Raw genomic sequence first — 26,547 nt, forward strand, 5'->3', positions numbered from 1 at the left:
GAATGTATGCTGTTTTTCCACACAGTCCATCTGCAGCTTGTGGTATATCATGAAACAGCGTGCTATCGATTGATGGGAGCTACTTGTTTTGCTTTCAGACTGTATTTCCTTTCAAAACGTTGCATGCCATTTGAGCCTTCGACGAGCGAGAGAAAGAGAGAAAGATAGAGAGAGAGAGAGGGAGAGAGACAGAGAATGCACGAAGAGTAATGCACTCAGCTCCCACCTGCTGAAACAGCTCCGCAATCGTAATGAACAGGTTACACAGGTGTTCTAGGTTCAGGGCGGCAATTATTTTGCTTTTTAGTCCGACTCAAAATTAATTTGCGCCATCTTTCACAACACCGATCCAATCGGCAACCGTCCGACCCCCTCCCCGCGAAACTGTAATTCAATTATGAGATTAAAACCAAACAGGCTACTCAATAACAACAATAGTTGAAGTGACAAATCCTTTTTTTTTTTTTTTTTTTCCTCTAAATCTATATCCCATAACAGTCGGGTGCAGGTTGAGGAGCAGCAATTATGAAGGAGAGAGTTTAGTCCCATATTCCAGCCTGCCTTAACTGTGAAAAAGGCTAAAAAAACACACACACAACCATCAGCAGAAGACTCTTCCATTTTTTCGTATGTTTTGCAGTGGAAGAAATCTAAGTAGCCTTAACAGTCTTAGGATATTAAAAAGGCAGTGTATGCAAATGAGTAAAACTCTAAACTCCAGGAAAAAAAAAAAAAGAGGAAACATATTTTTGCTCAAATACTGTCTCAACACACAAAAATTTAGTAAACGTTATCTTGACCGTCAAAATTCATGGACAATAATCATAAAACAGGTGAGAAATAATCACTTTCCCCATCGCTTTGGACGGGAGGTTACAATTAAGTAAAATAATTAAAATTGGTACCTTGACAACAGCTGCATTATAATCCCTTAATACCACAGGAATAAATAAAACCCAGTGTCAAATTAAGTACTCTCCTTTTTTTATTTGATAGAAGAAGGCAATCTTGTGACCATCAGTATTTTTAGAGGGAATATGTAGCCCAACCCCAGGTTTTTTTTTTCTTCAGTTTTTTGTCTTTTATTGTTATCGTTGTTTAAAATTATACCACAGTAAGCTTGGACATCTATGTTTCCAAACTGGTCAATATGGATTCACAACTGCCATGATTCATGTGTCATAGCAATACACACACACACACACGCGCAGACGTGCACACACTTGGACAAATAAAAGAGACAGACTTATATGCAAAAATCACAAACATTCAAACATATTTGCTCATTTAAAGTCATTCAGACGTATCTAGACTAAAGGTGTGTTTGTGTGTATGTGTTTCTTTCGTAGGCCTTTCGGTAGTGTTCAACACATAAATCAGTATTTTAGGAAAGCATACATTTAGAGGCCCGTAGTTTGGATCCATCCAGTAGATCAATATCAAACCACTGAGCCTTAAGGCCACCATCTTTTTTTCTTTTAGAATAACAGGAAAAAAAAAAAAAGAAAACTTTTTTTTGGGGAAACTTAATGTGCCAGTGTCTATACTCATTACTCTTCATACCTCAAAATAAGAAAAGGAAAATCTAGTGCCATTGTATTTGTCATTCTTTCAGAAATAAGTTTCTTTTTTTTTTTTTCTTTAAATTTGTACTTATCCATCGGAGACATGCATTCGCATGTGGTCATTGAAGAGCTCCATTTGGTCGAACTTGGCAGGGCAGACGGAGCACACGTAGGTGGTCCCTTCTTGGCAGCTTGCTTCGGCAGCTACACCCACTCCCGTTCCAACCCCGGCCCCTACTCCGGCGCCGCCGCTCACTGGCATGGCGAGGGCCACAACTCCGGCTCCGGGCTCGGGGACGGCTATCGGCATTGGGATGGAGACCGGGCCCGGGGTGCCCACACTCACAGACAGCCCCGTGATGGCGCTGGCGTTGCTGTGCAGGGCCATGTGGCGCTCCAGCAGGGTCTTGTGTGAGAACTTCTTCTTGCAGATGTAGCACTCATAGGACTTCTCTCCACGGTGCAGCCGCATGTGGACGTTCAGCGAGCTCTTCTGGGTGAAGCGCTTGTTGCAGATGCTGCACTGGTAGGCGCGCACCCCTGTGTGTGTCACCATATGTTTAATTAAGTAATCCTTCAGGGAGAACGAGCGCCAGCAGATGCTGCACTGATGAGGCTTCTCACCTGGATGTGCACACAACACAAACGCATTAAGAGACTGAAGCCCCCCCCCCAACCACCACCAGAAACAATAAGGTTTGCACATTAGAGAGGAGTACTCATTTGCAGTGTCTGAACAATTACATCTGAACATGCTTCAGTGTTATTCTATTGCCATGTGTCTAAATGTACTCCAAATGCAATGCTAAAATTATGCTTTAGTTTTAGAGAGAAAAAAAAGCGTACTATTTGCATCACTCCTGGGAAAACTGTGCAAATCTTAACCTCCCCATTCTATTCCCATCTTCGTTTCTAGAGCTAATTTAGCTCCATCTGTTCATCGTGTAAACAGCCAACTTGATGAGGGCTTTGACTGAAATGTCAAAATCTGTGTGGTGCGGTCATTTTTAATGAAGGATTTCAGCATCCTCATGGTGTAGGGTGTATATCAAGCTTTCTAAAAGCTTATATCAAGCTATTAAAGACAAAACAATGAGCAAATAAGTGATTTGGAAGAGAGTCAAGTCCATTTTTTGACCCTTAATTCTCCTGAAATGCTGCCAGCAGTCTCTATATATGGACTATGTTGCAGGATTGTGTGCAGAAACACCTTAAGCTAGAAGTTAAGTAAACCTGAGCTAGCTTTGTTTAAATTTGTTTATTCCACAATGTGCTGCTTGCTGCAGAAAATATGGGGAAAGCTTCAATTTAAAAACACGGTTTTACCTAATAGAAAACCTCTTTCTCACAAAATTTGTAAATATAATTAATCCTTGGTTGCCATAGATTATTCAGATTTAATCTTGTTGAGTGATCGATCCATGATTTATCATCTCTTCCGTATGCTGCTCTGTCAGTAGCCTCCAAAGCGAGTGGTTCTGGACAGGAAATGGACTGTAATGAATAATAATGGTTGTTTGAGAAGGCTTTTTTATGGGCCCATCTAATTATATGATATTTGATTCTTTTCCTTTGTGATGATGGTTTCCCCGGTACCAAATTGATGACGTTGACGTTGTTTAAAGAAGGAACTCTACTGACATTGTAAAGTCAAGTAGAAATGATAAAGACACTTTTCAGGTGCGACCGTATAAATATTATTTTATAAGGCAGCTTAATCAGTCTGTCATTCAGTTTATGTGCCAAATACTTACAATTTTATTATTTAATCGAAGTAGTGTGACTGGTGCAGATGGTAAGATATTCATACAGTTTGTTTCTGAGTCTGAGTCATATTTTGTTTTAAAGGAATAGTTTTGAATTTTTTGATAATGTATATATAACATATCCAAATGGCTCTGATGGTTTAGTTTTACTTTTATGTTAATATGTAAAATAACAAATATAGGTGTAAATACAGGCATACTTTATCGTAATCACGAGCTCTTTAAAACCGTTTTGAAATGAAAACTTGTATACTGAAAATCTTTAAAATTACTACCTTCTTTAACCTGACCTTTGACCTAACTTTTTACCTTTTAACCATACCTGGTTTAAAATCAAACCATGCCTCATTCTAACCCAATCTGCTGATCTCTGTGAAGCCATAATCTGATACAACAGCTCACAAAAAAACTAAATATGGCTCTTTTCAACATATGATGAACCTTTTATATTCTGCTACACTCCAAGTCTGCAGCTACAATCTGAATGAAATATTTATATGATTGAGCATGCAACATGTATATTTTAACATTTCGACTTACCAGTATGGACAAACATGTGTTTGACGTAATTCTGTTTGGCAGTAAAGGTCTTACTGCAGAGAGTGCATTCATAGGGCTTCTTTTCCCCCGGACCAATCCCTCCTGCAGCCTGCTGCTGCTGAGATGGAGCCTGCGGTACCGACATGGGGTTCGGGAATGATGGCATTGCGGGTGGCGGCACTGCCACGAACTGGGGCTGCTGCTGGCCAGGAAGGTAAAGGAAAGGCTTGTGGTCTCTAGACGGCTGCGTGGGGAAGAGTGTGGGCAGGAAGGAGCTTCCGGCGGTGCCCATCACTTGGGAATTGCTGGGCACGGTGATCGGCATCCTCAGGTTGCTGGTGTGTGATTCTATCTGGCGCATGTACTGGGACATGGGACTGAGTTTGACTGAGTTTGGCAGGGGATGCATCATGCTACTGTCACTAGTGCTGTGGGAAGTGTCCCCGTCCTCCGTCTTTTGCATCCGCTCTGGGGACGAGTCGCTGACCTCTATCTGCACTGGAGCTCCTTCGATGCCTTGCTGCCCTTCCCCAACCGCGTCTCGACTGAAGCTCGTCAGGTACGGCTGCTGCTCCATGGTGTCCGTCTCTGTGCTGATGGAGGAGCTGACCCCTGAGTCAAAGTTTTCAACCTTGGATTCGCCCTCCACGCCCTCGTTGTGGTCAGTGTCATCTTGGCAGTCCCCCATGTCGTAGCAGGTGAACTCGTCTTCGGCCTCCTGCTTTATGTGCATCCCTCCTGTTTGGATGCGTACCGGTCGTGGTTGCTTGCGGCAGTGAGTGGACTCTGCACTGGACATGAAGCGTTCCACCTGCTGGGACCGTTCCTGGATGCGGTTTATCCAGGGCGGATCTTGAGATTGCTGGTCCTTCTGATTGCTTGGATCATAATTTGCTGACAGGGGGTTAACGTAAAGGGACCGCTCTCGGGTGCCATTCTGCAGAGACAGGCCGGGGTAGGAGTACAGGGATGTGTATGTACGATCTACACTTTGCTGTGATGTTACTTGCATATAGCCTGACTCTGCATCACTGCTGGGCCCAGAGGTGCCAGACTCTGGTGTGCCACGGGGCGTCTCCTGGCCAGAATCTCCTGGTATCACAGGGAACCCCCCCGGACCAGCCAGGCCCACATTCTGGGACACGATGCGGGTGCACTCATCGATGACGGTCTTGATCTGCAGAATGCTGGCAGCGGTGAGGATCTGTAGCGCTTCTGACTGAGAAACCCGCAGGATTCCACTGTACATAAAGTCAATCAGCTTCTGGATGGATTGCACTGAGACCACAGAGGGGATCTCGATGTCGCTGTAGCCCAAGAGCAGCTTGTCCTGAAAGAATGGGCTTCCAGCGGCCAGCACGCACCGGTGAGCTCGCAGCATGCTTCCATGGATCCGAACGGTCACGTCACAGAAGTGCCCGCGGTTTCGTTGCTCATTGAGGGTCTCAAGTACAGAATTGCTGAAGTTGTGGAGATTGATGTTATGAATGCGCTCGGTCATCCCCTTGCAACTGATGTCACCTGGAAAGAAAGAGCAATAAAACTCCCTGAAAAACTAATACGTAACATGAAACGTTGTTCGGACCTCCTGATTAATTGGCGCAAGTCTAAAAATTAGAATATCTTCAAAAACTTTGTGTATTTCAGCAATTCAATTCAAAAGATGAAATATATTTTCTAAAAGATGAATTTGGAACCTACAGAATCATGGGTAAGGTGTCAATCACTGAAGATAAGCTGTTAAAGGTAAAGCAGCAGATTGTTCAGAGTGCCATATCCAAGCAAATTGATGGAAAGTTGAGTGGAAGGAAATTATGTGGTAGATGAACAGGAAAAACCACAGCCTTGAGATTATTGTGAAGTGAAGCACTTTGGAGACTTTGGGGAAGATTCACAAAACGTAGATGGTGGCAGGAATCAGTGGCCACTTCCAAGTAATGATTTCAGTCTACGGTCTACACCGGCCAATAAATTATGTCCAGACATACGGCAGGGAGGTGAACCATACCACTATTACAAATCTATATCCATCTTGAAAGACACTGTGTCTATCTGTAAGTAATTACTGTAATTGTGTTGCCGTCACTTGCCAGGACACTCTTGCAATCCCAGGGAGTTTTTTTCATCCTGTTTAAATAAAGGTTGGAGAAGAAGAAAGGTACTTGTGTAATGTCTGAAAACAGTTTATATCTTTATGTCTCAGCAACAGGCCTAAGACGAGACCTTCATGCTATGAGTAATGTACTTGTCTGGGCAAAACAAAATAACTTTTTGGAATGATCGAAAAAACATTCAGTCACGAGGAAGATTCCTGAGGGACAAGAAGACAATATGACCCAAAAAAGACACGTGAATGCGATAACATGCTTACGTTGGAAAATTAGGGACGCTGTCCAGGGTTTTATTGGTTTTGTCCCTCCAACCGGTCTCTAAATTTGAACTAACACTAATGTCTACATTTTGGACTTGCTTAATCTGCATTTGGATTGCTTAATAAATCTACTTACATATTTAAGTCTGTCTACAGAGTCTACAGTGACGCACTCCACAGAGGCATACTACAAACAACCCCAAAAATATACTTTACTCCCAATCCTGTGACCACTGTAATTTAAGGGGTAATACAAGGACTGTGGGACGCAGAGGCAGCAGAAGATTGCGCTCTGTGAAACCTAACCACGAGCAGATTAAGGTTAGTTTACATCACACAAGTCAGATTAGACATTTTGTCATGTATAATTTGAAAGGAGGGTGAATGGTTGTGAGTTTACAAAACATGGATGACGTGCCACTACTTTTACATTCCTCGTCTTAAGCTACCCCTGAACCGGAGACGACAGCAGAAGCATCTTACCTGAGGCGAAGAGAAAAGGGATTTGGGAAATCAAGTCATCTGCTGTTGTTAGTCTAATGTGCTTTATCAATGCAGCTGTCCATTAAGATATTCAAGATTGCTATGCTTCCCTTGTCTGACGCGCTTCAGGGAGATACTGGTTTTATTATCAGGTAGGACTTGGAGCCCACATTGCCCACTACTAATACCTGCTTTAATGACGATGGTATAACTGAGCTACGTTGGCCAGCAAAATATCCCTACAGAGAATCAACGGAGTGATGTCAAGAGGAACATGAAATTCACTAGACCTACAATGAAGGCTTTTATTAAAGCAACCTGGGCTTCCTGAACACCTCAGCAAAGCCACAGGCTGATCGCCTCCATTTTATAACCATCAAAAACAAACAGAAATAAACACTTGACGTGCATCAGTCTTTGTGTAATGATTTTATGTAACAGATGAATTTCATGCTTTGAATTGAATTACTGAAATAAAGTAACTTTTTGTTCTGTTCACCAAGAAAATGTTTACCTTTTACACATGGCAGTAACATGTTGGCCAGCCAGGTTTACAAAAACCTACATTAGAAAGAAAAATATATAGATATATGTTCTAGTAAAACAAACTAAATAATTATCATTCAAATAAATCTAATAACATAAACAGTATGCCTAAAAAAATTAATGTTTTTATTTACATTCACAATGTTGCTGCTTATTACTATGCGTGATGTAGAAAACTTATAGTTCAACGTAGCGAAGAACAATTAGGAGGGTTCTCTTATTAAGCGCTCCTGTTCAGCGTTATTCTGAAGTGCCTAAAACAGCCTTTAGGTGGCGCACTGGACTAAAAGGACAACAGGCCTCTTTTGTCAGCCATGTGTTCATGATGATGCCGTTTTCTAACTATCCCCTCAATACACTAAATGTGCCCTAGCTGATCAGAGATAACCTAATGTGCTTTTTTCCCCCTCAGTGAGCAGATAAAAAAAAAAAGGAAAATCCAAATGAAATAGGGAGGAAGTGGAAAACTGAGATATTTAAAGCTGCTACAAAATTAATTTAGTTGGCATGTAATGCTTGTCAAGTATTGTGCAGTTTTTAACTGAAGCTGTCATCTTTGGCCGAGTTTTTTCCAAAATACTTCTCAGTAATTAAAAAAAAAAAAGTCCTACTTGTGACACTGAAAGATGGAAAAAAGGCACGTGAAAATTCGGCAGAATTTTACCATAACTATCTTTACACAATATGTGTCAAAAACACTCAAATAAATAATTACAAATCTCACCCAGAAAGTAGTGCGCTATTATTAAATGACATACTACGAGCACATTTACTTTCTAAACAAAATTAAAATAATGATGTAAAAAAAAAAAAAAAAAAAGGAACCCCACTAATCACACACAGATAAAGGATGTTTTGTGTTTTTTTTTAAATGAAAATGCTTGTGAGGCTGGTGATGAAGAGCGGGTCAATTTGCTGGTGGAGATGGCTGATCAGTGGCCTGGTGCTAGGCAAGGCTGTCAGTCTTCTCTGTCCAAATCATGTGTTCCTCTGCTACAGTGTTTGGAGAGCAGGGGAAGGGGAAGAGAGAGGGGGGGAGAAAAGACAAAGACAAATCTTAATGCCACATTCTGCCTGTCGATGTTGCCACTCCCTTAATGAACCCAGAGCCACAGTAACAGGAATATCTGCCACAGACGTGCTGCAACAGATGTGTGAAGAGTTTTTACGGCAAAGCGAGTGGACGTTTCTGTGATCACATGACTTCAAAATCACAAATCAAGGTTGAAAATGATTTTGCCTTTGGTGCCAGTTTTTCTCTCTCTCTCTCTATCTCTCTCTCAACTGCAGGATAACAAAGCCACACCCTTGTCAAAAAAAAAATCTTACATTCTCCAAAATTTCAAGGGTGGCCTTTTGTTTAAAGAATGATTTTGAACAAATCAAAATCATGATAGGTTTTTCCTTAGTCCAAACTGACGCCTGTGTAACACTGCATACAGATGTGGAGCAAATTTAGGTTGAAATATAATAGAGATGAGTCAAATATTAAACATGCAAGGCTTTCACTGGAAATCACAAGAAAGGCATTCAACAGCATGAGGCATGTGACGTGCTGGTTTGGTGACGCCAAGAAAGCCTGACACAATCGCTCTTCTACTCGGCAAACGCATTAGCACGCAAATGTTTGACCCCAAAAACTGGCAACAAAGACGGTGTAAGATAAACCACAGCGTACTAACACATCACTTAGAGTCAGGCAAGTTGGGAAAATACATAAGAGCAGGAGGAAAATCATTTTCAGACTCGTTCCTTTTTATTAATGTCACATTGTTCAGAATACATTAAAGTACTACAACCAGCGAAGCCTTAAAAGTATCTGGAAATTACACACTTATCATTAATGTGGGTTCAGTTTGACCTGACACTCTTAAATATATATTTTCTTTGTGTGTGGGGTAAATTGAATGTGAAAAAAAAAACACATTTGGTTCCACTTCCATTTGCCACAACACTAAATTGAAGTGCTCTCTTTCTGAAATGCCAGCAACCACACCGGGCCGCTGAGTATCCAGAATGGGGCTGGGATTTGACCAGACCTGCACATTAGTGTTGACACAAATTATTCTTTCACTGCTCTCGAGAAGTTCTAAAGAAGAACCCAACCACGTCTGGTAAATTAATGTATCTATATTAGATTTTCCTGCGGTAAAATAGCAGATATATTTTAGGCAATGGATGTGCCTCAAGGAGGAGAAGCTCTTTCCATGCCGTGAAGGATAATGTCTTGGAGAACAGCAAAGGTGAAGATGTTCAAACATAAAGGATTCGGTTCACTTGGTCACCCCGAGTCCACACGCTCCGCTCTGAGAAGTTCTGAATTCACCGCACCTATGTGTGTTTCCTGAAATGTGCTTCTCATGTGGCTTAATTGATGCGGACAAGTAATGGCGTGTTTAACAGCAGAGGGTAATCACTCTAAACTGAGATGGATCATTCTGTGTCACAGCAAACAACCACAAATGCACGGTTGGTCAAGACAAAAGGACGCCTCAAAGTAAAATCCTTAACCATGACATTTTCATACACTTCTCGCTATTACGGCTCTGTAATTAAGTTTAAATTAACCATGTGCACCAAACAGACCAGCCTTGAGAATGTCTATCTTAAACATTACTGATTTCCATTTTTCTTTGGGATCTTCTGAATCTGATTTTCGTTTAAAGGACTTTAACGGCTCTGTATCAGTTTATCCCTAAGCCAATTTATTCCCACCATTTTGTGCCAACTGTAAATAAATCACTCCATACCCTTGTACGTGAAACCACGACGAATCTCTTGATTTTTCCATGTGGTGGTGTTGGGCGATATGGTGGCAGTAGATTGCAAAGAATTAGAAAGTGCAGACGAGTTGCCAAAGCAGATAGAGTGAGAGAGAGAGGCCATGTGTGAAGCACATTCTACACAGCTTAGCTCTACACTGCTGGTCTGATACACCAGTTTCACTTTCCTCTTTTTTCTGCAGCTTCACAAATTAACTAAAGTATAAAAAGAAATAGTGATGTCAATAAATAGAATGGTAGTGAAGTGGTTAGCCTCAATGTTTGAAAATAAAATTATCACTGAAGGCATCTTCAGCTACCTTCCTATTAAAAACGATGGGGTTTTTTTGGTTGTTGGTCAACCACATCGTGTCGAACGCGTACCTGCAGATGCGAGCAGTAGACGGTGAAGGCTCAGCGTGAATATTTTAATCACCATAGAGCACCAACTTTTTAATACAGCTCCACTTTTCACCTTACAAATGTGCAAATAAGGCATTTTGAAGACAACCATACAAGCGAAAGTGAACTACAGGAATAATCGCCTCCTCTAGTACATGCTAACTACATAGCTGTTAATGCTAAATCACAGTAAGTAAACATTTCTCAATTTGGTTTGTCTGCTCAACCTGCTGCAGTTTGTCAAGAGTTACAGTTGAACTACAGACCTTGTATCAGTTTATTTTTGGCAGGAAAACCAGAATGAGTACATGTCGGTTTATGTCTCTATTTTCAAACATGAACACAGCAAAACCTCAGTAAGGGTCTAAACCACGTTTAAACCACTGTGACCTTCAAATAGCATTCTTTAAATCCAAATAAAACACGTTAAGGTGAACCGCTCTTAGCGGTGGGCGCATTCTGTGTTCACAGTGAAGACTGCATTTTGTTTTCTATTACAGGCATATAATGTAGAAGATGTTGATGAAAGTATGGTGAAAAAAATTTACAATTACTTTGACTGCTGCAAATTAAGTCTTTGCTAAAGATAAACTGATCATTTTGATGAGTTTGAAAAATGTCATAATATTGATATATTATCCCTGTTAAGTAGAAAATGTGGACTAAGCTTTGGTGTTACTCAAAAAAACAAAATGAATTCTGAGTTAGGTATAACCTTTTGAAACATGCCAACATAAGAAATGTCATTTATGCTTGACGCAGTTTGTCAACTGAATACAAACGTTTCAAATTTGTTTAGAAAATGTTTGGTTTTTTTAATGCAGGGGAATCTTATCTTAGAGGGAAAATGTATTTGTATACCTTTTTGGCCTACCTTCCACCCTTACCGTACAGTAAAGTATTTTCACTATTTATGAAGAAAAATTCTAGTAAACATGTTGAAAATAAACTAAGTGTTTAATCATGTAGCATATATGTTTAGCTCAAAGATTGTAAAATCTGGTGCAACTGCACTGTTGAATACAATTTTTCTACCACTAATCAGAACTAATTTACATGTGAAGATTTGGGTATGAAAAAAATATGCTAAAAAATCTGGTTGCACAGCGTAAAAAGTCATTTGTTTAAACAAAAATAAAACGCGACAGATTCTCTGATAAAGTCTCAGTTTTGAATCCATCACAAACTCAAGGGATCACAAGATTATCCGCAATTTATGCTGCAGATTTCATCCTTTACTGCGATTATTTTGCCAATTCATATTGCCGTTTGATTCCCACCGTTAGGAGTTAAAAACCATATACTTAGCTAAAGTGTTTTAGAGCGTTTTAAGTTTTTATTTTGATGAATTGAAATGAGAATAAGCTTTATTGGCAGAGTTTAATAATTAATATATCATATTAATAACTGGGTTGGGCATGTATTTGTAATTTATTATATTAAGAATTTTGAATTAATATTTTCACAATAATTTCCAACTTATGATGTTTAAAACCTCCAAAACAGTCTGTATTGTCGGAATTGCTATTTCTTTATTATTATTATTATTATTTTCTCCATTGTGTTCAATGAGGGTATCAATAAATATCAATAAATTTAACAATATGATTAAATGCAGTTACTGGTTTTCAAAAGAGGCACGTTACAAATGGGAATGTTTTTCAGTTTGTGGTGCTACGATTGCTGTGCCCAGAAAAAAGAAGTAATATCGGCACTTTTGTCGATGTCACAACAGCACCACAAAATACTGAAATAAAATTTTAAACTCATATTGCCTACCTCCATTAATAAACATGGCAAATTTAGATTTAAAATGATTTCCGTACAACTAAGGAGTGTTAATATATTTGGAGCGATGCCTGTCTCATTTCCTGTTAGAAACAATGTACAAAGAGTACTAATTATGAATTAAAAAATTGTTCATTTACAATTTTATTAAACAACGCACTATTTATACCCTTCTCAATATCCAGTGGAAGAGTCAGTCAAACTGTTGCCAGCTTTTTGCTTGTGCTCACTTGCTCTCTGACAATTTATCTTTGTTGAGCAGTTCCAGATGTTTGCGGGTGGGAGGCCACCTTTAAACAAAGTTTGTACAGAAAAAAAAAAAAAAAAAGTTATTCACCATACTTTACGTACATGGGTATAAAATGGTTTGTTCTCAACAAGAAACAAGTAAGAAGGGATGAAATGTCAATGCTATTAATGTTGAGGTATGAATTAATGAAAAGTTGAATTGATGTGCAGAATTTTACTGTGTCAATATTTTAAATGTATTTTGTAAAAAGGTGAATATAGGTAAAACACTCTTCCTGTAACTTGTACTTCAGATCTGAACATCCAGAAGATAAAAATCTTTCCCTCCACATTGAAGTGGTTTGGTAACCTGTTGTCAGAAATATGTAAGTACTATTGTTGGGCCACTCTAAAACATTTGTATTTTTTACAGTCAGAAAGAAATATTTTTTCCAAATTAAAAGTTTGCTATTAAACTTAGATCTTCAATGATTTAGGACTTAACTGTACACTGAATATTATATAAAACTGGAGCCTTTACTCTACTGGTAAAGTAAAACCAGATTTTTTTTTTTGTTTGTTTTTCAAAAACGTTTTCTAAAATCTGATCCTGTGTTATTATCATGACCCCAACATCGCATTTTGTCTTATCTCATACGCTGCGTGTATTGCTACACCTCTAATGAATAACAAAAAAGAATTCCAGTCTGAACCGAACAGGGAGGAAAAAAAGTCCAAATTTTAATAACATCACTGTTTTAAACGACCTACGAACTTCTCCCCCATTGCGGAAATGTTTTTCATTTATTTTCTAGTGAAAATCAAACAAATAAAAATATTATATTTTGTAGCCCTTTGTGTAGTCATCCTACACATATTTAGTTAAATACCTAAATCTATCCCCAACAGTAAATATTTGACCTTTTTGCTTTCCCTGCGGGGGTTAACTTAAGATGCAACTGTATCCTGCTGCCACAGACCCTTTATTCTTTGTTTTCTGACAATGCAAACATGTGTGTAGGTCTGTGTGTGTGTATATATTCCCAGTTTGGCTTTTCCTTTCCCATCCAGACATGTAGATTCACCTGCCTGAGGGGTAAAGTGAGGTGAATGCTGGCAACAAAGGAGCAGGCCAGGGGAAGGCAGGCTACTGTTGCCCAGACTGCCACTCACAACAGTGGTTCCATTTTAGCCGTGACACAGTGGGTGAGCAGCAGCCAGCGCCTACCTGCAGTGAATTCTAATCAGCCCAGGGGTCTGCCTCCCCTCCCTTGCCTCCTGTACCCTGCCTCGGACTAAAGGGGCTGATGATCCTTCAAAATTAATTAGATCCTCGTAGGAGGCGGCCATTTTCTTTCACTTGCCAATAGAAAACAGTATAGAAAAAAAAAAAATTTGGAAATCGAACTTAATTCCACATGTTTTCACCCGTCGGCCCGCCGTATTGATTTTTCCCTCCGTTTTTGCGTCTACCTGCTTCCTGTTTCTTGGTGTCTAAACTCTTTTGCTCCATACGTCTACATGTCCGTCCGTGCCCCCCCTCCCCGACCCAAACACCCTCTCCTTTTTTTTTTTTTTCGCCTCTTTCCTTACAAACCTTCCCCAACGACCCCCACTCACCCCACGCCTCTATAGCTGCGTCTACGCTCTCCCAGCTCTGTGTCTGCCTCTGTGGAGTTTACTGTCAATAAATCCCCAGAGGTCAGTTTTGTCTGCTGGAAATCAGACACAATGCTTCAGACCGCCCCAATGCAATGCATGCTCCGCTGCTGCCACCACAACAAAAGGCTGAGGAGGGGCGGAGGACGGGGAGGAGAAGGGGGAGAAGAGGGGCGAGAGACACACACACACAAAAAAAAAGAAATTAAGACAGGACGGGGATTGCAACTTCACCAGCCAGACTCCAGGTTAATCAGCTGCCTGCATTAGGTGACAAGCTCCTGAAATACGCTGCATCAAATTGGACATTAGTTAATCAAGAAGAGGGGGGGATTGGGGGTTAAAATGGTGAGGATGGGGGATGGGTCTGAAAAGAGACACATGAGGCCCGATTATGAAAGGAGCGGTATCAGCCACGTGAATAATGTACATGTTGAATATGCAAATAATGCTTATAGCGCACAAACACTACGGGCATATATTCAAGGGCCCTTGTACATTTAAATCTAGGGACAAAGGGGCCACAGGGCACCGTGGAGAAACTCGTGTCTTCGCCTCGGTGCATCTCGGTGGATCCGATGGAGACTCGCACACACGAAGAGTGTTGTGTTGAAGTTTTTGCTTGCAGCCTCTACGATCTCTAGTCTTCTGTTTGAAGAGTAATAATTCATTTCAGTCTTCTATTCAGGCAAAATCAAGCTCTCTCACTTTGGGATCCAGTGCAACTCAGCGAACTGTGTAAATATATAAAGCACGGACACTTTGAAATGCTCGGCAATAAGGGTGCAGGTTTGATAGGGGATAGAAGAGGGCGTGTTTGTTAAAGGTACGCTATGTTCACCTGACAAACAATATCCAGGCACGAATCGTTGCTATCACTAACGTTTCCAAAAGAAAAGTTGAAAAAAAAATCTAATTAAATGTCAAAGAACACTGAAGGATCGCAGCACTCCTCTATCTACACCATAATAATTTATTAAAAATTATTCATCTCCAGCCAACAAAGTTGTGATTACTGATTAAATCCAAGTAATTCAGAGCACCGTGTGTCTTATTACCTTTGAGTGTTTCTCTATAATGCTGCGAAGCACTTAACACTTAAGTAATGCATCTAACTCGTATACGCTACAAGAAAAAAAAAAAAAGGCAGCAGAAAACAAATCACAGTGTCAAGATTTAATTGATTTGCCTTTACAGCAGACGCTTGGAAATCATCAACAAGAACACGTAGGCTGCTGACAAGAGAAGCCAACATGTTCACACAACATTTACATTTTTCTTTTTTCATTTCTACTTCTCCTTTGGGTGAAACCTTAGGGGGCGTCACTAAAGCTATAGTTTTCAATAAATTAAACAGTGATCTCTTCTGGTTTGAAAGAAATTTCACAAACACTCCGACAAACTGGAATTTTTATGAGCTTTAAAAATAAGAGGACAGAAGAGAAGGGTCAACCTTCAAGACTTTAGTTTAAACACACAAACAAAAAAAAAAAAAATTCATTTGGCAAATTCACATGAATAAACACCCTCCTCCTCTTCGGTCAGGGTGTCATGCAGTAATTACACCAGAGAAATGTTATGACCACTGTTAAGCTCAAAGTGCTTGAGTGACCAGTATTATGATTGTGCGTTTCTCTGCATCAGAGGGACGTGTGCTAACGCCGTAAAGCACCCTAAATTTAATCTGACTGTGTCCGATTAGTTCCACTGCCAATAAAACGTCTCAAACAGAAAAGCAGATTAATTTGTTAAGGCATTCGGTCCAACAGAAAAGCGTTCATTGTGACAGAATGTGAGGCTTTCAAATGAATTCCTCAAGCATATAATAATAATAAACACTTCAAAACATTACGCAGTTTGAAGACGGTTAAAGTAATTTTTTTTTTTTTAGCAGAACAGCTTCACCATGACCTGTTGTCTGCAGCAGCTTCATTGTGCTTGGACAGATAGGGGGGATAATGCACTTCTAATACACTTTTCAAGTCAAAGTCCATATAAACACTGAAGAATCGGTGCCATCAGTGAAATTCTTTCTCTGCTTTTAATGAAGACTCATCTAGTACCAGAAAACAAGCAGCCCGCTCTGGCACAGGGCCATTTAAATTAAATATTGTGCGTTGCTTTGGTGATGGAACAGAGAGGCATTTGACCAAAAAAATCTTAGAGTTGGCAAATGGCTCCGCTTTTAATAATGAGCATTTGACCAAAAATGAAACATCTGACTACTCATATGACAAACTCCAAATACACCTCTGAGCCCCCCCGATATACACCCCCCAAAGTGAATAATGTTAAATTCAAGAGTTATCGCTTAGGCACAAGAGTCCGCAGCAACTGGCTCTCTACAGCTACTACACAAGTCAAGGGCATTTTGGCTCTCTAAAACGAGACCTCACAGGCCAATAAGAGATCTTCATGGACCTACACAGGTGCTTATGGAGGAGATTTCTATCCATTACTGGTTATTACAGTAATGAGTATGGGTGTGTCCGTACACCCAGCTCACAAATCATGAGATGATGCAGAATGTTGTGTTTGGGACAATGAGATCAAGTGAGATTTTATTGATAGTTTTGTGGAAATATTTTATTTGGAAACTAAAGGTTTTGCAAGTTTTGTCCTGTAATCAGGTTCTGGACCAGAATATTTATATTATGTTTGAGATTTTTAACGCTCACGTCAGTCTAGTGTGTTTTTATTACTAAAAAATAACTAATAATACACATTGAAACATGGGAAATAGCCTTTTCCTTTAATCCAGACGCTAGATTTGGCATTGTTAGCAGCTAATGGTTAGCCGTGTTTTCACGGTGCTAACAGATCGTTATTGTGGCGGCTTCTTCAGTGCTTACGTAACCAGGCATTGTCGGGAAAACCAGATGAGCAATCGTTATTAGCCAACTGTCTACACAAAAGGCCAACTCAACACGGATTTTTATTTTCTTATTTCAAAATAAGAGCCTCAAATATGAATCCAACAAATTGTCAAGTTTAAAGTTACACATATTCATTTTGAAATCTCACAACAAAAGCTTAGGCCAGACAAACAAAGGCAGACTTCACTTTGACGACAAAAACGGTGATGTTTTGGATTTCTCTACATCTCGTGCCTTAAGAGCTTGTCACACACCGACTAATAAAAAAGCATTGCCAGTTTACCACGACCAAGACATATCAAGGTTTTAAAACGTTACAGATTAAAAACTGATATAATTTTATGGTTCGTCATTATTACAGTTAAAAGTCCTACAAATGGTGCCAGAATAAGTTCCAGTGTGATAGACAGTAAATGCAGTGCTGCCCCATTTCATCTGATGCAGGCGGGAAAAAAAGGCTTAAAATTTGATAGCAAATTTTATCGGTACTTATTGCAAAAAAACATAAAAAATTACAGTCAAAAGCATTTTTGAAAAAACTGTCATAGTTCTACTGCCAGCACAAATACAAATCCTGGTCTAAAATAAAATGTAATATATCAATTAATTGTTGCCCTCATGAAAGCAAAACTTAAAAAAAAAAAAAGAGCTCCCAGACCATGTTAATATTTTGGTCCCTCTAAAATAAATCTAGGCTTAATGTTTTCGAGATAAATAATGTAATATGATATTACATATTTTTAACTTGATGATGATAAATTATATGATAATAGCCCATGCTAAGCATGTCTGCAAAGCAACAGACTGCAGGCAGCTTGACAAATTAACCAGATAAAATCTGTTTGTTAAAGTATTATTATTGAATAAAGAGCAAAATGGCACAAAGGCTATTATTTATATCAAGATTGTAAAAGTCAATGTTACTGGTAGCATTATTACAACCATTACAATTAATTTGTTAAGTTCTTTAGCACTCCTGTTTACAAACAAAAAGTGACAGGATCACGTTAAATATTTGTGTTTCAAACTTAATGTAAATGTCACTGTAAACTGCTGTATTTTTCTCTCAGAGTTGTTATATTGTGAGAATCCAGTACTGGCTCATGCCAGCTGCCACCATGTAACATTTCAAGTTTGATAAAAAAAACAAAAAAAACAAAAAACAAAAACCTATTACAGTAAGCAGGACCTCATGAAGTAAATTGTGCAGTAGAGAGGGGACGTAAGGCCTTCATATCTTATGAAGAAAACAAAGTGTCTTCTGACTCTGTGTCCTTAGGAGATAAATGAGCAGAAAAGACGCTTTGTGCTGATTGAATAAAAGACAATGTGTAGCTTTTGGTAATGGGCGAGTTCGTCTTGCACCATGGAGAACAGCACAGCCTCTGAACATGGTCAGTTCTTAAATGGTCACTGGAAATAAAAAGTATTGATGTTGCAACAAGTTTTATAACCGCACACCATTGATAAGACACACATACATAAGTGAACAATGGTTTTCTATCACTACTTGACAAAGACACTCCGAATACACGTCGGACCACGCTGGCTGTAATCTGACAGGCAGCTTCGCCACCAATAGCAAATCTGCATTACTCTGCCACTTTTTGAACGTGATTGTAAGCAGATTCAGGAGTTTAGTGCCATGTGTTTCACCAGCAGCTGCACGAGGGTCCACCGGCTCGTGCTCCCTCGTGCAGCTGCCGCGAGGAGTGAGCATTCACAAACGCACAGGCGTGGGGAGGCATCAAGCAGCACAAGCTCAACCCTGACGTTCTGGCCGCATGTCTTGGGTTCAAGGTTCAGCTTCCTGAACCTGAAACAGTCAATATTTGGCAGCTGAAAGGATTCTGGCAGACTTAAAATGTCATGCCAATTGTTGCATTTTAGTGGAAAATGGAACAAAAATGGTGAAAAAAAAAAAGATTTTTATGATGTTGCATATTACCTTAGAGTCTATGCAAATTTCATAAGAATGAGGACAAAGTTGAGAAACAACAGTTACTATTACTTTAAGGAGAGATGCCTTTGCTTCCTTTAATATATTTTTTTAAATGCAGACAATATTTACAGCCTAAAGAAAATCTTTTTGTTGCACCCTTGAGTGTCATTAACCTACAATAGTTTGTACATTTTGTACATGTGCATTTCCCCTAATACGTGGGTAAGATATTAAATCTGAAGGATTTAATAGAAACACTCTGTGCTTATTTTGAGCCATATGGAGGTTAGCACTGTTTAGTGTATTTATAGTCCGGCAAGCTGTTGTGCGGTAAATACAGATTATATATGTCTCAACAGCTCACTTGACAAATGACATCTAAAAGTGTAATGCTGACACACTGAAACACAACCGAGCAACACTGAACCCTATACACGCCGTGCTGCTACGTCTGGGCCAGTGGTCTGCAGCCTGGCTGAGAAGCACTGTGTAGGTTTGGTCTGTCGAACTGTGTACAAGTTGGCACAAAATGAAGGTTTCCGGTTAATCCGGCAAGGCGTGGCAATCTAAGCACACTGAGAAAGTTGATCCAGCCAGCACCGTGTTGCAAAACAAACTTAGGCAAGTCAACTACGGAATTTCGCAAGAAATGAGAAATAAAGGCCAAAAACAATTCCCACCCCCACCCCCCCCACACCAATTTCAGCGAGGCTGCTAGTGGAACGGGTAACGCCGAAGTCAAAGCACAGTGGAAGGAAGACATTGTTTGAAAGTGAAATGTCCGTGCAGAGCACACACTCGGTGGATGTGCCATAGAAATCAGGCTTTAATAAGGACAATAAGGTCATTCAGCTAAAGAGAGCGTCGGCTCTCAGAGGGCACCTGTGACATGTAGCACAACCAGGCTGAAGGAATAATGAAAGGAGTACAGTCAATACATACACCTCGGCAGAAAAATAATGAACACACAAGGCCTGGAAATACCTGATAAAACATTACTTTTTACACTTGAGTCACACGTACCAAGACCAAATCAGTAAACGTTTTCATTTACTCACAATCCTACAACTGAAGGAAGCATTTCTTTAACAATAGATTGAAAATAACTAATGCTAAATAACGACGCCGACTGCCTTTAAAGCTTTTGTTGTTGCTCTATTGTAAAACGCTCGGCCTAGCTTCGTTTCCCAGGGAGATTTGCTCTCAGGGTTGAACCTGTTATTACTAGCTGCCAGAAAAACAGCAGGAAACCTACGTTGGACTGACTAGTCAGGGTTGCACTACTAGTTATATGGCATATTATAAAAGTTGTGTACCCTGCCAATTATCATTCCACGTTGGGCTCGGATGACGCCACAGCACTCTTCTTATGCCTCGCAAAAGTATTCATACCTTATGAGCTTTTTCACATTTTATCACGTTACAGCCAGGACCTTAAGTGTTTTTATTGTGATTTTATGTGATAGATCAACATAAAGTGGCACAGACGTCAGAAGTGGAGAGAAGATGATGCAAGCTTTTCAATTTTATTTGATATTTTTATTTTTTGCTGATAAAATCTGAAAGGTGCGGCATGGTTTTATGCTGTATTTAGTGGGTGACAAGTTGATGCATTCCAGCTGAACAGCTTTAGGGGCCTATTGCAGCTTTTCAGACTTGGAAACCTAAATTTGTGCCAATTCTTCATTTTAAATTCTCTCAAAAGCTGCAAGATCGGATAGAAAGTGTCTCTTTGCACAATTTTCAAGTCTTATATCCATATAAGAACTTCTCAGTCTAGATATGGATCAAAACCATTTCATTGTAGCTTCGGTTGTAAGTTTATGGTTATTATCGAGCTGGAAGTGGGAGCTCTTCTCTAGGATTAAGACTTTTGAAACCTCTAACTTGTTTTATTCTGGTGTTCTACAATATTCTGTCCATCCTAACATCAACTCTGACCAGATTAACAATCTTTGCATCCAGCATATGTTTTTCCACCGAGCATAGAGTTTGTCACATAAGCCAGAAAGTTCGGTTTTGGTCTCAGAGGATAAATATGGATCAATTTCGCAACTACACAAATTTTTCTGTTGGTGTGTCACACACTATTCAAATAAAATCTATGAAGTTCAGCATTGTAACATTATAACATGTAAAACAAGTTATAAATACCTTCAATAACCAACTAAATGAACAAAAAGAAAGGTTGGTAATACTCCCTTAATATTAAAATATATTAACAGAAGCCAAAGCATCTGTCCACAAGATATGTTCCAGTGTTTTTAGTAGTAATTCTCGTTTCTTAACCTGTAATTTCGGTTTAGTACTTGTTACACATGTGTTATTGTTTTAATTTTAGAAAAATGTGCTTACCAGTACAATGACCTATCACTGACGAATATCGAAGTGGTTATCATTTCCCATAACCGTACTTAGATCTCGCCACTTGCCACTTTACTTCTTATCAGTGTATCGCCAGCAACATTTCTCACCGTCACTTTGCTTCCTATTATGATCTGTTCTGGTTTGGTTTGTCCTCTGATCTGCTCCATGAGCAGAAACAGTTACTGCAGAGGTACAGAGTGACCTCATGTAGTTAAGAGATAATACAACTGCTCAACGCTCTGTTTATAAGATAATCATCTCGGCCTTTAGTCTTCCTAATGCCCATGACCTGCTGGTCAGTATGGCGTGTTGAATGGAGCAGAAACATTTTCTTTAAAAGGAACAATCTGTAGTTCGTGAGCATGGAAGTGAAACCTAAGCCAACCAGCTTTTGCTGCTAATGTTACTATAAAAATCCCACAGCATGGCTGGGACTATTTTCAGCAGGTCATATTAAATATAGGATACTTCATTTGTACTGTCATGGTTAGATAGAGGCTCTGAAAGGCTTTATTTTTACATAGATTTTTAAGTAATCTTTTTTTTTACCAGTGGGGATTTGTTTAGAGTAAACCTACAGTAATAGCGTTTAATGGACACATCCTAATATCCCTGCAACCGTCTTCTTCTTTTTTGTGTGTGTGTAAGCCTGGTGACCTGCGTTCCTGTTAAAGCATGTTGGAATACGCTTGACTGAGCCTGAACAGGAGTGAGAACGGGAAAAAAAAAATACTATGTGAATGAATGAATGAATTAAAGAATGAATGATGAGACTGTAGCCAGGAGCGAAGCCCAGGACAGTTGAAGGCTGCAAAGGACATTTTGTCTTGAAGCATTCATTAACCTATTCATAAAAAACCACAAGAAAAACCTGAGCTTAATGTTAGTTTATATAGCAGACGCTTCAGTTTTGTTCGAAGCTCCGACGTGCCACCGAAGCTATAACAAATATTTTTGTGCTAAAAGCACCTTAAACATTAAGTGAAGCTCGACATGTGGACTGCATCTACTTTGAAAATGCAACGCAGGTGATACCAGCGCCACTTCAACAATCACACCGTTTCATTTTTTCTCTCTCTAATTGCTCCAAAATGTCAAAGCCATTGTTCAACATGCCTAGATGCTTTGATAAAACAGAATAGTTGTTTTGGCATTTGTTTGCTGTTTAGCAGGTTAGATGTGCAGCTCCTTTGTCACCTGCACCAACCATTGTAATTCAAAACTTGGATGGAAACAAATAATTTTACAGTTGTGTTTTTTTGCTGCTTTTTCATCTTTAGAATGTATTTCACACCATCAATCGTGAATTGCTAATTGGTTCTGGATAAGACGCTGTGTAAATAAGAAGCACCAATTCTTGAAGAAAGGTGTGTTTAATTCTCTGTGTGTTGGTGCTTTTGTGGTGTCCCATTAATGTATCAGTTACGTATTCAAAATCCCCCTTTTTTTCCTTTACATCTTTCCTGATGATTCAAGTATTTTACAACTTTTGAATCTGATCTCATCTGACATTGACGTGACAAAATAAAATTTCTGAAAAATAAGAAAATTGCTGCTACACTTTGATAAAAGTGTATTTGAGTATGACGAAAACTTAAATACAGATAAAAATAAAGGGCATCAACTAGAAAGAGCTCAAGAAAATCAACTGATGTGAAAATTAGTCACAAAATTTCCATATTAATCGTATAAAAAAATAAAATGTCCAAAATGCTTTGGTCATGCACATATTAAATCAAAAATGCATTTTTCTTCTATCTTATTCGTTGGTGTTACCATGTGTAAGTTTTGTGTGGAGATACAGGGATACATTTACATTTATTATATCCACTGTATTTACCACACAAAAAAAGTTACTCATGATTATTCACAAACTTTGTAAACACACCTTTAAGTGTATTTTTACAATCAAAATGTTGCGTCCCCTTTTACATTTAGCTCAAATAAAAAAAACGAAACTGGTTATTACTAACGTAAAGAACAAACAGTTGCAGAAAACTACTCTAAAATAATTATATTAATAGAGAGGTTGGTTAAAATTAACATTTTGACCTATATAAGCTATTTTGTGTTTTTATGTATTTGTCTATCTGATATTCAGATACTCATTGATTTGTATCCCTAGTGATATGTGTAAAAGTCTTTTGAAATCCTTTTTTAATCATGTAATGTTTGTAAAATTTTGGTCACCTTATTTTATGAGTTTGTATTTACACGTTTGAAAACTGTCGTCAATTTAAAACACACGCACAAGTTTCATTCAGCTTATGGAAATTGAAGTAGATTTTACAAGGGGAAAAATGTAAATACAAGCTTGTTGGAGAATTAACATCTACAGATATGTCGGTTATGCTACCAGTTAAAATTTTAAAGTAAAATATCAATAGCATGTTATTTACTTTTTTTTTTTTTTTTACAAATTTCTCATGCTGATCTATGAACTGAGAGACGCTGTGCACAGTCAGAAATTTTATCCTACTATAAGTTCAAAGGAAACAAAAAATACATGTCAAGCAACACAAAAGAAGAGAATAAACAGCTTAACTTATCTTTAAAACATAAAAAAGTAGCTTAATCTTATAATAAATGCTTTCAACAGTTCCCTCTTCAACCATGCAGCAAGCACGCCCTCACTTGCAAAAAACATATGGGCAGCAGGGTGAACTGAGGACACACATGCACCTTGGCACACATACAACTTTGCTATTAGAATCCAAGATACATTTTTCACATCATTTGAATGCTAAGGCGTTGAGTTTATCTTTAAACAGCGAAAATGCAGATTTAAAAGCTCATTTCTGCCACACAGAAACAGGAAAAACAGAGACAATGTTTTTGTTTTTCAACTTCTGGAAAACTGAAACAAAATGCGCTTGTTGTAAAAAAATCTCCAGGTCAAGTTGCAACACGACCTGAATTTTAATGAATCCAATCCTGCAGATATACAGAAGTACAGATCAACAGTCTGTTAGTAATTTTATCATAGGTAATGGAAATACATGGTCACTTCCTCTGTACTTGATGTGTAATTAAAGTGTATGCGCTGTACCGAACGACCATCAAAACAAAGCTTCAGATTTAACTGCAAATGACGTTAAAACCTAAAGTCCTTTTTGTGAAATACTAAATAAGAACGACATACTTCATAGGAACAAAAACCGACCTAAATGGGTGTATTTATGTGTTACGTTTTGTTCTTTTTTTTTTTTCCCCCCCGAGATCCCAAACAGTCTTGCTAACAAAAAAAAAAAAAAAAAAAGGAGGACCGTATCCACCTTCCAGCTTTTTGGGAATTGTAACTGTGTTTCATAAGACTCCATAAAATTTTAGAAGTGAACAAAAGCTTCCTGACAACTGGCTGGCACATTCGCAAATACTTATTCAGTCTCAGTGTGTGCTTTCATTACGCATTCCTGCGATACTTGCAGGGAGAGAAGATTCCAAACAAAAGTCCCCTTAAAATCGAAAAGCATGCCATGAAGTTAGTCAGTTTTCCATTTTCTCCATGTTCTTAAAGTTAAAGACTTGCCCATATTAATTTTAGATTAAAAATATTTCTTTTCATAAATGTTCTTTTGGATCCTCAGTGGAAATTAATTAAAAAAAGGTGGATTTTTTTTTTAATTATTACTATTTCCCTTTTCAGTGGAATGAATATACCAAATTTCTTCCTGAAAGCATCTATAATACAAGGTTTTATTCAGCTTTATAACTGGAGCGTAATAGTTGGATGGAAAACAAATAATAATCACCTTTCACTTAAAAACAAATATATACATATATCCTGGTTTGGCCAAAACCGGTAAACAAAATAGATTTTCCACGCTTCAAGGAAAGCACATTTCCTTCTATATTTGGCTTATGGCTAGAGGGGGACTCACTCACCATGACTCATTGAATTAACATTGTTGTGTTGCATAATATAACAAAATTTATAAAGGCAGTCCATAGGAGCTCACTGTAGGTATCCTAACTTTGTCATTTGTAAGCTCAAATAATTGTAAAGCTGTAGAATTAAAAAAAAAAAAAAAGGAAATTACATGTACCCGCCAGACCAAATGTCAATACATTTATAGAAAATGCACAAGAGAATTGATTCAGAGATACTTAAGTAAACTTTACTATGATCCAATAGTACAAAGTAAATAAATATGTCAAATATAATACATTTCGACAGAGAACAGTGCTATGAAACTATGAGCTAATATTCGGTTACATGTCCGTGCTTTAACCCTTTGTCCTTGCAGTGAGCCGTGAGAATCAGCACACATTTTTTGTAAGATTAATCATCTACAGTTTATAATTAGAAATGCACCGGTCAATCAACATGCAATCGGAATCAGACGCTTTTCCCCCCAAATCAGCTTTGATTGGGCAAATTCAGAAGAAAAAAAAAACTTTTTTTTCCAACAGAATAAATTAATCATTTTTTTCTTTTAATCCCATCCTTTTTCATTCATTAACAAATAAACCAACAAACAGCAAATCGCCCTTTCATGCACTTTTTTTAGCTAAAAAAAATAAATAAATAAAAATCAGACGACAGTTCAGGACATATGCTTTGATAAATGAATGGGGATAATGTTGTAATTCCTTCATTTTCTGTCATATCCAAAAATACTTGCTCTATCAAAGAACCAGCAGCTCATTTTTCTTCTTTTATGTGTAATAGTCCTATACAAGAAAAAAAAGTCAGTAAAAGAAACCCTGAAATTGGTAATGCCACGGGAAAAGCCTGATTGGTGCATCTCTAATATAAATGCACATCAGCCTAACTCTGATGAGTTATATTGTTATCATGGGGAAAAAAAGAGAGAATTTGATAAAACTGAAATCAATGAATCAGATCCTTAAAGAAAACCAGAAATCAGTGTTACCAAGTAAAAGCTAGAACAGTGAATGTCTAATTAGAAGGCATTAGATTATTTCACGTTTGTGCATTTTTCAAAGCTGAGACTGAAAGCATTTAATCGATGTGTCCTTTTAGAACGCTACTTGTAACTTCTGTCTCCTGAGTCTTCACAAGAAAAAACAGATGAGAAACTTCCTGTGATTTTCTTCCACAAAAACAAATCTGTAAAGTCTATTAAAGGCTTAAGGCTACTCTGCGGTTAATTTAAGTATGTGAATTTAAGACTTCTTAACTTTATAGTATTGCACCTGAAAACAGCCTCAGTGGGCAATCTCAACAAAAGACATAGCTCCGGAGAAGAACATTGTTCAGTCCAGCCATTAAAAAAAAAAAAATAGAG

The 26,547-nt window shown here is 38.5% G+C and overlaps 1 protein-coding gene across 2 annotated transcripts in view; it reads right to left on the bottom strand.

The window, feature by feature from the left end:
• Positions 1–1,080: 1,080 nt before the first annotated feature.
• zbtb20 (zinc finger and BTB domain containing 20) overlaps positions 1,081–26,547 on the bottom strand; it is a 30,017-nt gene continuing 4,550 nt past the window's right edge. Inside the window, exons 2-4 of one of the 2 annotated variants that reach the window (XM_016674354.1) lie at positions 8,113–8,264; positions 3,872–5,392; positions 1,081–2,189 (exon numbers count right to left, since the gene is read on the bottom strand). In XM_016674354.1, the coding sequence (XP_016529840.1) occupies positions 1,654–2,189; positions 3,872–5,372 (2,037 nt within the window). In that variant the 5' untranslated portion in view covers positions 5,373–5,392; positions 8,113–8,264 and the 3' untranslated portion in view covers positions 1,081–1,653. Of the gene's footprint in view, positions 2,190–3,871; positions 5,393–7,239; positions 7,277–8,112; positions 8,265–26,547 lie in introns of those variants that run through there. The other variant, XM_007557429.2, reaches the window with a different exon arrangement.

The sequence above is a fragment of the Poecilia formosa genome, unplaced genomic scaffold (genome assembly GCF_000485575.1).
Source record: "Poecilia formosa unplaced genomic scaffold, Poecilia_formosa-5.1.2 Scaffold3, whole genome shotgun sequence".
NCBI classification, from domain to species: Eukaryota; Metazoa; Chordata; class Actinopteri; order Cyprinodontiformes; family Poeciliidae; genus Poecilia; species Poecilia formosa.